General features: G+C 41.2%; 1 protein-coding gene across 1 annotated transcript in view; it reads left to right on the forward strand.

Moving 5' to 3' along the window:
- The window catches only part of KIF26B (kinesin family member 26B), a 616,088-nt gene that overhangs the window by 567,628 nt on the left and 35,559 nt on the right, over positions 1-12,901 (forward strand). The window contains exon 12 of the mRNA XM_069769230.1: positions 435-3,804. Within this exon, the coding sequence (XP_069625331.1) occupies positions 435-3,804 (3,370 nt within the window). The remainder of the gene's footprint in view (positions 1-434; positions 3,805-12,901) is intronic.

Genomic DNA, 12,901 nt, shown 5'->3' on the forward strand with positions numbered 1-12,901 from the left:
ATCTAAATTATTTGCAAATCCATTTAAAACTGTAGATCCTGAAATCTGTATAACAAGTATAGATCAAGATTTAGCATTCAAAATATTTATTCGGGAAGGATCCTACATCTAATTAATATGTTATTGTACTCATTCTCATGTAGGTCTTTTTTCTATTTTGTGTTATCAAAATTATTTCTGTATTTTACAGTCTTCACACGGCAATCATTGGGGTATTTTTTTTATAAATGACATACAACTTTGTGAACTCTTAAATTAGTTTATTTCATTTTTTTTGTTTCATTTAATTATTTACATAAGTTGTATTATATGTAAAGATATTTGTCCTGTGTCAAAGCTCTCATACACGAGAAGTCAAATCTTTTGCTTGTCATTTTTTATTTTGTTTGTCTTATTTAACATTTCTTCATACAAATTGTTTTCTTGATTACCAGTATACATCAAGTTCATCTGGAGGAGAGAGTTCCTGTGAAGAAGGACGAATGCGCAGACCGACTCAACTGAGACCATTTCATTCGAGAAACGTAGTTGACCCTGATTTCCCTCTTCTCAGTTTATCCAGTGATCCAGATTATTCTTCAAGCAGTGAACAGTCATGTGATACAGTTATTTATGTTGGCCCCAATGGAACAGCCCTGTCCGACAAGGAACTTACAGATAATGAAGGGCCACCTGACTTTGTCCCAATTGTTCCAGTTCTGCAAAAGTCAAAAAATGAAGTGAAACTTGAGGATGTAAATGAAGTTGCGCACAACAAACCGGAAAGAGATTGTCTAAAATGTAATACTTTTGCAGAACTGCAGGAAAGGTTGGACTGTATTGATGGCAGTGAGGAAACTATCCAATTCCCATTTGAAGAGCTGCCTGCTCAGTATAGCGGAGACCAATCAACAAAAGCTTTATGCCCAACCACAGAACCCAAAAACTTAACTGAATCAGATATAGAAGAAAGTATTGCAGAAGATATAGAATATGACAAAGATAGCAGAGAAAATGTTGGCCCGGCTTCTAAAATACCAAGAAATCACTCTCCAGTTCCATCTGGTAATGTAGCTAGTACATCTACTCCATCTTCTCCCAGGAGTGTTACTGGTAGCTGTGGAATGGCAAATGGAACCTCTCAATTAGTACAAAATGCCAGTTTACAAGGAAGTCGAGAAAGTTTGAACAGTTGCGGCTTTGTGGAAGGAAAACCAAGAGCAATGGGATCACCAAGATTAGGTATTGCTAGTCTCTCTAAAACGTCTGAGTACAAACCACCAAATTCTCCATCACAGAGGTGTAAAGTATACACACAGAAAGGGGTAATACCTTGCTCTACTCCTCCACAGTTTACAAATAAAGATCCCGGATCACTCTTGGCATCTCTACCGCAACCAGAGATTCGGACTCCTCCTGTTGGTATGAGTCCTCAAATCATGAAAAGATCAGTATCTAATTCAAGCAATTTAGCTTCTGAATCTATACTTAAAGAGCAGCAAACTTCAGAGGAGACCAAAAAGGAAGTCCTTAGTACAACAATGGTAACTGTGCAACAACCATTGGAACTAAATGGTGAAGATGAATTAGTTTTTACCCTAGTTGAAGAATTAACCTTCAGTGGAGTCCTTGACAATGGTCGGCCAACAAGTATTATCAGTTTTAATAGTGACTGTTCTGTGCAGGCTATGGCTTCTGGTTCAAGACCTGTAAGTATTATTAGCAGCATAAGTGAGGACCTTGAATGCTTTACCAATTCAGCACCTATGTCTGAAGTCAGCCTCACACAGTTCTTACCCCTTCCTAAGCCTGGACTAGAAGAAAAGTGTCAAGAAGGTGGAAGCAGGAGGTCTTCCATCAGCTCCTGGTTGAGTGAAATGAGCACGGGTAGTGATGGTGATCAGTCATGTCACAGTTTTATTGCTCAGACATGCTATGGCCATGGTGAAGCATTGGCTGAGCCCCCTATTTCTGAATTTACAACTGCATTGCAGAATATTAGTGTGATGTGTGCAAACAACAGACTAAAGCCAGAAATGGATAAAGTGCTCATTCAGTCAGAAATGCTTGACCCTGTACAGAATAATGCATCTACTATAAAGAACTGCAAGATTTCAGCAGTAGGGAAAACCACAGTCACTATATCAAATACCTCAAGTTTGAACGTCTGTGAAAACTACATTCCAATGAAAACCAACATTACAGTTTATCCCTGCATTGCAGTGAGTCCTTTTAAAGCTCAGGATAATATTGAATGCCTGCCAGAATTCAATCTGCCTGACAAATTGTCACAGTCTGTTGAAAATGATGCTAAAAACTGTAAAATGGAACCTATATTTGATGATCCTTGGTTAAAACGTAATGATGATAACAAAAGACAGAAAAATGAAGCAATGGAGGGACAAATAGCTGAAGCAGCTAACTGTATAACTGACCATGACTTGTACAGAAAGCAAAGTTTGTCTGACAGATTAAGCTGCAGCAGTGGAGAAGGCAGCATCTCCCCACTCTCTGAGAGCATTAAGAGGGTTGTAGATGGGTGTGAAATGGCACTAACCACACAGAGTCTAGCTCTCATAAATGATTACTCACAAAGATGTAGCCTTCCTAGAGTGTTGGACAGATCTTGTAAGCTTGAGGAGCAGGATATCTTGAGTTATGACTCCGAGAATAACACTGCTGGATCCGTCAACCCACTTCAAATCAATAGATCTACTTTAGAGAGAAAAGTTGCTTCCCCTAAACATTGCATTCTTACTCGCCCCAAAGGTATTCCGCCTCTTCCACCAGTAAGGAAATCAAGCCTAGATCATAGAAATAGGGCAAGCCCTCAGCACACTGTAAACAGCCCATCAAAACACTCTCTCTCTTCCTTACCTAGTCTTCCAGATGAACTTAATGGTAAATTGACAGGATTCAGTATGGACACTAGAAGCAACAGTAGTAGCAAGTTATTTAGTGCCAAACTAGAGCAGTTAGCTAGCAGAACTAATTCTTTGGGAAGATCCAATGGAAGTCACTATGAATGCTTATCTTTAGAGCGAGCAGGGAGCCTTTCATCAGTGAGCTCAAGAATAATCCTTAGCAAAGACAGCACTTTGCCAAGGTCTGGGAGAAGTCTTAATCGAAGTGTTTTGTCATCTCCAGTTAACACCTCTCAGTCTGCAGGAGCTTCTCCTAAAGCAACCCCTTCAAAGATATCAGCAGTAAGCAAGCTGCTTCTTGCCAGTCCTAAGGCCCGTAGTCTCTCTGCTTCTACAACCAAAACCCTGAGCTTTTCCACAAAGTCACTTCCACAATCTGTAGGACGAAGCTCAAGCCTTCCTCCAAATGGAAAAAATATGTCTTGGTCAACACAGTCTCTCAGCAGAAATAGAGGCTCTGGTCTTGCTTCCAAGTTGCCGTTAAGAGCCGTTAATGGTCGAATTTCAGAATTACTTCAAGGAAGCGCAGGAAGTCGAGGTGTGCATTCCCATGGAAATGCAGACACAGATGAACGTGGTGCTCTCCATGCTGAGGAGAAACCCACTGTACACACTTTACCTTCTCCCTATAGTAAAATCACTCCTCCACGAAAACCACAACGCTGCAGCAGTGGCCATGGCAGTGACAACAGCAGTGTTCTTAGTGGTGAACTGCCACCTGCTATGGGCAAAACTGCACTCTTTTATCACAGTGGTGGAAGCAGTGGATATGAAAGCATGATGAGAGACAGTGAAGCCACGGGAAGTGGTTCTTCTGCTCAAGATTCTATGAGTGAAAACAGTAGCTCTGTCAGCGGGAGGTGTCGAAGTCTTAAATCATCAAAAAAAAGATCTAATTCAGGTATGGGTCAACGTAGTTTTGAAATTTTCTAATTTCTGGCCAAATATGTAATATATACCGTATATGTTAAAAGGGTTTTCCGGTATGGCAATGTTGATAGACTGTCTTGGGTATAGACCATTAATATTAGTCCAGTGGGGATCTTAAGGCTAAACCTTCAAAATTGTGATCCTGCAAAAACCCCTTGAACCCCTCAAGAGTAGCAGCACAACACTGCAATCTTTTCTATTTGTCCACATAAAAGTCAGCTACGTTATCTGATTTGGATGTTAAAGTATCTTAGTAGTTCTGTAACTGAGGGCACTAATTTATCTGGGCAACATCTGTGCAGTGGTTGTGTCCCCTGCTTGTGTGTCTCTCCAAAAGAATAGTGGTGGCTGCACTGGATTTTGGTAGAATTGCTCCTTGACTCAGATCTTGTGCTGCTTCTTCCATCAAACATATACATAAAAAAGTATTATTTGATGTATGTCACTGACAGGAGGCCGTGAGCATATGCTACCCAAATGTTTTTTTTTCACTGATTCATTGTGTACAGTAAACTGCTTGGTCCTATACTCTTATAATGCCTATGAGGCGAACAGGACATTCTCTTAGGAGACAAAAGGCACTGTGTGTATCAACTCACATGCAGGCCTGACATATGACAGTGACCGCACACTGATGTTATTATACACATACTAATCCCAGGATTATGTTACACAGGACATAAGTGGTACTGTAATGTAGTCATCAGCCCTTTACCCTTTGCATGAATCAGCTGTAGAACATTGGTGCTGTTGACATCATCAGGAGACAAATTGATTGGAGGAGCAGCTGGGAACCATAAAATTGTATGCTATATTAGTAATCAATAGCGCACAAAAAGGCTATGAGAAAAATGGCCTTGGATATAATTAAGCAATAAAATTGATTGCATTGGCTGTAGGATACTATACTCTGCTTGCATTATGCTAGTTCATTTTTCTTTTGCAAGCTGATAGACTACAGTACTATATAACTTCAATGGAAATCTATATTGCTCTGAGCCATCATGTTTGTTCAGTGCTACAGAAAAAAAATATTCTATAGTTATAATGCCATTTTTATGTAAAATATATCACCACTATAATTTATATAAGTGTTTTCGTATATAAGTGTAATGTCACAAATTCACAGATTCACGTTAAAAGTGACCTCTAGAGTTAAATAGCTGGTAATGCTAAAAAGAAAGGCATTTTTAATACTTTTATTAGCATTTGTTGTACAGCTGTCTCCCCCCACAGTCATTCTAAAGCAGTATGGAGGGCAGACTACCCAGCCAGACTGCGGAGTAACTCTACATCTATAGAACTCTAGCCAGGAAAAGTCAAAAGCTATTAGAAAATCTGGGGCTTACCAACAGTGTTTTTTAAGATGATGCTTAATTTTAAATTATTTCAATTTTAAACACGAGGGACTTGACCCTGGATACTGCTTGATTTTTAGCAATGATCAATAGCTTCATAATACAGGGTGAACCAAAAGTAGGTGGACAGTAGGTGGAATAGAGTTATAGATATATGTTTAGTTACTGTCCACCTACATTTGGTTCACGCTGTATATTATATGAAATTATAGGGGTGGGCAATACATTTTGCCAAAGGGCCACGTAAGAAACTAGGACTGTTGTGGTGGGCCGAACTAAGTGACCAAACTCAACTCAGAATAAATTTTCTCACTTTAGAAAAGGCAAGAAATCATATGACTTCTGACATCTATAAAGCATTGTGAAATTAATGGTGGAATATAAGTGAATAAATATGGTTTTGATTGGCAGCTACCGCTAAGAATATGGGTTGTAATAAGGTATTCGTCACTTGTATTAGTAGTGAGTCAGCACGTTACCCATACTGCGAAACATTACTGGTGACCAATCACAAGAGCCGCGGCAGAGACGTGTCGCTGGAACATGGAAAGGTGAGTAATTGATCCTGTTATTGTTTTCATGTAGCAAAACCCAATGGACAGAAAAAGTTATTCCTGGAGAACCGCTGCTGTGTGAACGTATACATACACGATGCATGAGCAGTGCTCGCAGCAAATAATGAATACATGAACTACAATATTGCTAGACGCATTAAAAATGTGCGGCACTTAATTACCTTTTGATCTAACCACTTCATATTAATTAAGTACCTTACATTTTTAACATTTGCCACAATATTGGGGTTCATTAGTGATGAGCGAGTATGCTCGTTACTCGAGTTTCTCCGAGCATGCTTGGGTGGTCTCCAAGTATTTCGGCGTGCTCGGAGATTTAGTTTATGTCGACGTTGCTGTATGATATGTAACTGCTAGATGGCTTGAATACATGTGGGGGGATTGCTTGCTTGTTAGGCAGTCCCCACATGTATTTGGAGAAACTCGAGTAACGAGCATACTCGCTCATCACTAGTGTTCATGGATTCATTAGTCGCAGTGTGCTGACGCATCATGTTTGAATCTATTGGTATATTTGCCACATAGAGTATTTGTGCACTTGTATATTAATTTAATAGTAAAGGTGTTGCTGCATTAATGGTATTTTCTATAGGCTTCATGCTTCAGATGACATATGCTGGATTAAAGTGATAAAATCAGATGTTACTCACCCTCCCCAAGTCTAGTTCTCGCTTGCTGCCATTTTTTCAATATGTTTAATGACTGCAGCAGTGACATTACGACTACAGCTAAATTCACTGCTGTTACCAATTACTGACCTCAGCAGATCAAATGTTTACATCAGCAGAGCTGCCTGAGCTCAGTGATTGGCAGCAGCGGTGATGTGAGCTGTAGTTGTGATGTCACCACTACAGCCAATAAACAAAGACAATAGCAGTGGTGGGGAGACTGAGTAACATCTGATTTATTATTTTAATGCAGTGCTTTGCAAACCTATAACCAGAAAACATCATTATATTAAAAAATGTATGTGGACCTCCTGTACCAGCGCCTGCACTTAGTCTAAGGGCACACAAGCGCCAGAAATGTGTCTGAGTGTTTTTTCTATCTCCAGTATGTGGATTTTAATTGATTGATACCTGTGGAATAAAATGTGATTATCTTATCTGTTTTTTGGATGTGCCGATCAACTTTCATTGTTTGGGATTATATACATAGTTAGGTCCAGAAATATTTGGACAGTGACCAAATCTTCGTGAATCTGCACATCACTGTTATGTATTTACTGTAAGATGAAACAGATGCAACTGTTGTGAAGACTTGCAGGTTTAATTAAAGGGGTTGAACAAAAGTATCCTGTGAAAGGAATTGCAAACATTTTTCCACAAAGCCTCCTCATTTCAGTTAATTTTACTATAAATAACATGTTTATTTTTAATACTTTGGAATCCTTTGGAGGTAATGACTGCTTGAAGTCTGGAAGCCATGGATGTCACCAAATGCTGGGTTTCCTCCTCTGTGATGCTTTGCCAGGCCTTTACTGCAGCTGACTTGAGTTGTTGCTTGTTTGTTTGTCTTTTGGCCTTAAGTTTGTCTCAACCTTGTGAAATGCTGCTTGATGGGGTTGAGATCTGGTGACGGACTGGGCCATTTTAAGGCAGAATATTCCACTGCTCTGCCTTAAAAAGCTCCTGAGTTGCTTTCGTAATATGGTTTGGGTCATTGTCCATCAGTACGCACACTGCCAGTGATGGAGGAAATGTCGGAAACAGAAGCTTTGGGTGATGGAGGCTCTGTCCAGCCTCTTAAGACTAGGATAGCTGGGACCTGTAGCACCATCCAGTCTCGCAGTATGGGTGTGTCTGCTGTCCACCTGCAATAATCAGCTCTCTTCTTCAACCACTTGGAAAGCAACACAGCATACTGAAACTCTCGGTATATTGCTTTAAGCAGTGAAACCCAGCATTGTTCTCCTCTGGTTCATTCCTGTATGCTCAGCTCCTGTCTTGTGTATTTGTTTCCTCTTTTGACCTCGGCCTCTTTACGGACTATACTTGCATCTTCTGATTTTGTGCCTTCACTGTATTCCTGTTTTTAACCTGACTAACTGTCCACTCCTGCCGGGTAGCAGCTAAGCCAATGGCCCCAGCCCAGAGTCCCCTGAGTAAGTCCAGATCACTTACCAGAAGTTAATGGGTGAAGGCCAGGACAACCAATGGGATCTGGTAAAAGGAGTGGATTGCACGAACCCTGTCCATTGTAGCCAGCTGTCAGGTGTATTCAAATAAAATGTTCCCAATGTGCTAAAAATCAACATATATTTCCAAACTGATAATGCCAAACAGAAGTGATATAGTTTTACCACAGTCTCTATTTTTTATTTTTTTCTAACTTTTGTCACACACAGCTCACACAAAGGACACATTCTACACACACACACCTTACGCAGGTCCACCTACCATACACACAACCAGTGAAGACATTCCACACTCATAGCTTACACAGTGGACATATGCCTCACACAAAGAAGTTAATGCACACACAGTTCACACTGTGGACAAGACCAAACTAGACTCCGAAATTATTACAACACTAGGCTAATCCCTAAATTATTTAGACACCTCACTAAGCAAGAATTTACACATAAGACACATGACACACCCATACAGTCTACACAGTGGACACATTCCACACACAAAGCTTAATCAGTGGACACATGCCTCACACAAAGAGCTTACAGAGTGGCTAAATAGTGCACACATAGCTCACATTGTGGACAAGAACAAACTAAATTAATTAGACACCCTACTAGAGAGGAAATTCAGACCCCAGATTAGAATCTAGTCCTGACCTTAGAATTAAAGTGATTGCCTACTCCTCGGACAACCCCTTCTTAAATACTATATTCTCCTTGGTAAAGTTAAAACAATGGATATTTCCCATATCTGCACAGTTCCAACAATGTCTCCTCTGGGTCTCCAAAGGCTCGCTTGACATTGGCTCCAGTGCTCGCATGGCATAACAGTGTCATTAGACCCTTGAAAAACCCGGCACCCTCATTGCTGGAATGGTGATGGTGCATGCAGGTATGAGACGTGATTATTTGTTATTTTACACTAGGGGATACATTATTTACAGAGTAGCTGTCATAATGTTTATGTCTTAAATTAATAGTGCACATGAAAATAAGCAACTTTGTAATATATCTTATTTGAGAAATCTGCTTCTTTCTCCCCCTAGGATTGATCATTTATTTTAAAGATTTTCAATTCATGAGTAAAATTAGTATTCAGTTAGGGTTAGGCTAAGTGCACACGTTGCAGAATTGCCTCGGAAATTTCCACGGCAATTCTGCAACTCATGCCGCTGGTATGTCGCATGCGGAATTGGCATGCGTTTTCCCGCTAAACACTAGCGTTTTGCAAGCTTAATTAGCTTGCAGAATGCTAGCGTTTTTCCAAGCGATCTGTAGCATCGTTTGTAAAACTGATTGACAGGTTGGTCACACTTGTCAAACATAGTGTTTGACAAGTGTGACCAACTTTTTACTATTGATGCTGGCTATGCAGCATCAATAGTAAAAAGATCTAATGTTAAAAATAATAAAAAAAATAAAAAAAATGGTTATTCCGACGGCCTCTGATCTCCTCAGCGGTGCACGCGGCGGCTTCCATTCCCAGGGATGCTGTGTGCGTAGGACCTGGGATGACGTCACGGTCACGTGACCACGACGTCATCCCAGTTCCTTTGCACACAGCATCCCTGGGAACGGAAGGCGCCGCGTGCACCGCTGAGAGGCGGGAGGACTCCAGGGGCCATCAGAAGGTGAGTATATCACTATTTTTTATTTTAATTCTTTTTTTTAACAATTATATGGTGCACAGTCCGTGGAGGAGAGTCTCCTCTCCTCCACCCTAGGTACCATCCCCACATGATCCGCTTACTTCCCACATGGTGGGCATAGCCCCATGCAGGAAGTAAGCGGATCAATGCATTCCTATGTGTGCGGAATCCCCGTGATTCCGCAAATTAATGAACATACTGCGTTTGTTCCGAAATGCGTTTCTGCTCAGGAAAAAAGCGCAGCATGTGCATACAAAATGTGGATTGCATTCTTTTAATAGGATGCTTAATGTGAGCTCTTTTGCGGTTTTATCGCGGTTTTATAGCGAAAAAACGCGAAAAATACGGAACTTGTGCACACAGCCTTAGGTTTAGTTGTTTTTTATAAGATAGAGGAGAGAGGAGCTCTGCCTCTATCTCCTCCCTCCACTCCTCTCCTCCACATAGAATCTTATCAATACTACTGTCATCTCCTATCTCAGTAATGTAACATTCTATCTTCACTGAATACAGATTTTAACCATGAATTAAAAATTCTGAAAATGAATGATCAGTATAGAAGGAGAAAGAAGCAGATTTCCCTGATAACATGCATTACAGAATTGCTTATTTTTAAGTGTACAATTGATTGAGGAAATAAAAACTAAAACAACGGTTACTCTTTCAGACATTGTTGTTGGAGTAGTGGATAATTCCTTTAATAAAATTTTATTTTAAATTTACATTTATTTAAAAAAAATAAAATATACCAGCAGTTTAAATAAGGATGTTTAAAAACATATATTGTAATATTGTCAGCATTTTCATTAATAGTATTATACTTATTTAGAATGATGTGTCTCAACTGTCAAATGATTGATGTGCACACTGATGTGAACTTATAAATGCCAAGCAATGCTACCATTACCCACATAGTGTAAGGCCGGTTTCACACGTCAGTGGCTCCGGTACGTGAGGTGACAGTTTCCTCACGTACCGGAGCCACTGACACACGTAGACACATAAAAATCAATGCATCTGTGCAGATGTCATTGATTTTTTGCGGACCGTGTCTCCGTGTGCCAAACACGGAGACATGTCAGTGTTGGTGGGAGCGCACGTATTACACAGACCCATTAAAGTCAATGGGTCCGTGTAAAACACGTACCACACATGGACGTTGTTCGTGTGCAGTCCGTGTGCCGTGCAGGAGACAGCGCTACATTAAGCGCTGTCCCCCCCACTGGTGCTGAAGCCGCGATTCATATCTTCCCTGCAGCAGCGTTTGCTGTAGAGAAGATATGAATAATCGTGTTTAAAATAAAGATCTATGTCCCATAGGGGCGGAGCCGCATATTCATTACTGTAAATTAGCGGCCCCACGTGACCGCATACAGTAGAAGGTGCGACCAGGAGAGGAAGCAGCGGCAGCCAACGAGGGAGCTGGGTGAGTATTTTCAGAACAGCGGGGGGGGGGGGGGGCGCACAGGGGGTGGTGACATGGGGCGCACAGGGGGTGGTGACATGGACCTTTATTTTATACACGAAAAACCACAAAAAAATTGATTATTCATATCTTCTTTATAGCAAACGCTGCTGCACAGAAGATATGAATCGCGGCTTCAGCACGATGCAGGGGACAGCGCTAAACTTTAGCGCTGTCTCCTGCATGGTCCGTGTGGTACCCAGTGGGCACACGGGCGGCACACGCGTGCCGCACCTGTGCCACACTGATGTGCCACAGAAACGCAGGGGCACACGGACACGGATAATTCCGGTACCAATTTTTTCCGGTACCGGAATTATCTGGACGTGTGGGACTGCTCTAAAAAGGTTTTTTGAGAGATTTAGGGTCCGATTCATCAAAAAACGTATGCCTTCTGGCATAAAACACTTAAAGAATCGCAAAATTTATTTGCAAGTGAAAGTCAGCGTTTTTGCTCCAGTTTAGTCCAGCTATATCCAAAGAGTATGAAACATACACACAAGATTGGACGTGGGGGTTCTCAGACACTGAATTAATCAAAACCTACACCATTGCTTACTCTAGAAATATTACTCTAGTCCCTCACTGGAGTAAGATATCTTATGACGTGCAAGGAGGCTCACACCATGGAGCAGGTGCGCTGAATTCATGAAGTTGTGTGCACCTCTTAATGAATGCTTGCCCTTTCATTAAGAATGCAGTGTACAATGCAAAGGAGCTATTTACACATGTGGTCCAAATTGTTGGTACCCCTCGTTTAATGACAGAAAAACCCACAATAGTCACAGAAATAACTTGAATCTGACAAAAGTAATAATAAATAAATAAAAATCCATGAAAATGAACAAATGAAAGCCAGACAGTGCTTTTCAACCATGCTTCCACAGAATTAAAAAAAAAAATGAAACTCATGAAATAGGCCTGGATAGATATGATGGTACCTTAACTTAATATTTTGTTGCACAACCTTTTGAGGCAATCTCTGCAATCAAACAATTCCTGTAAGGCCAGGGTCACACTTGCGTGTACAATGCAAGAAACTCGCACGAGTCTCTCGCATCAATACCCGGCATAGCCGCCGACACTCGGGACCGGAGCGTACAGCTGCATGTATTTCTATGCAGCTGAACCCTCTGGTTCCGAGTGCCGGCGGCAGTGTCGGGTATTGATGCGAGAGACTCGTGCGAGTTTCTTGGATTGTACACGGAAATGTGACCGCGGCCTAGCTGTCAATGAGACTTCTGCACCTCTCGACAGGTATTTTGTTCCACTCCTCAACAGCAAACTGTTCCAGTTGTCTCGTGTGTGAAGGTTGCCTTTTCCAGACGGCATGTTTCAGCTCGTTCCTAAGATGCTCAATAGGATTTAGGTCAGGGCTCATAGAAGGCCACTTCAGAATATTCCAATCTTTTCCTCTTAGCCATTCTTGGGTGTTTTTAGCTGTGTGTTTTGGGTCATTATCCTGTTGCAAGACCCATGACCTGTGACTGAGACCAAGCTTTCTGATACTGGGCAGCATATTTCTCTCTAGAATCCCTTGATAGTCTTGAGATTTAATTGTACCCTGCACAGATTCTAGACACCCTGGGCCAGATGCAGCAAAACAGCCCCAGAACATAACAGAGCCTCCTCCGTGTTTCACAGTAGGGACAGTGTTCTTTTCTTGATATGCTTCATTTTTCCATCTGTGAACATAGAGCTGATGTGCCTTGTTCCATTATTGTCTCATCTGGCCACAGGACATTCTCCCAGAAGCTTTGTGGTTTGTCAACATGTAGTTTGGCAAATTCCAATCTGGCTTTTTTATGATTTTTTTTCAACAATGGTGTTTTCCTTGGTCGTCTCCCATGAAGTCTACTTTGGCTCATACAACGACAGATGGTGCGA

This window comes from Ranitomeya imitator, chromosome 5 (assembly GCF_032444005.1).
Source record: "Ranitomeya imitator isolate aRanImi1 chromosome 5, aRanImi1.pri, whole genome shotgun sequence".
In the NCBI taxonomy this organism is placed as follows: Eukaryota; Metazoa; Chordata; class Amphibia; order Anura; family Dendrobatidae; genus Ranitomeya; species Ranitomeya imitator.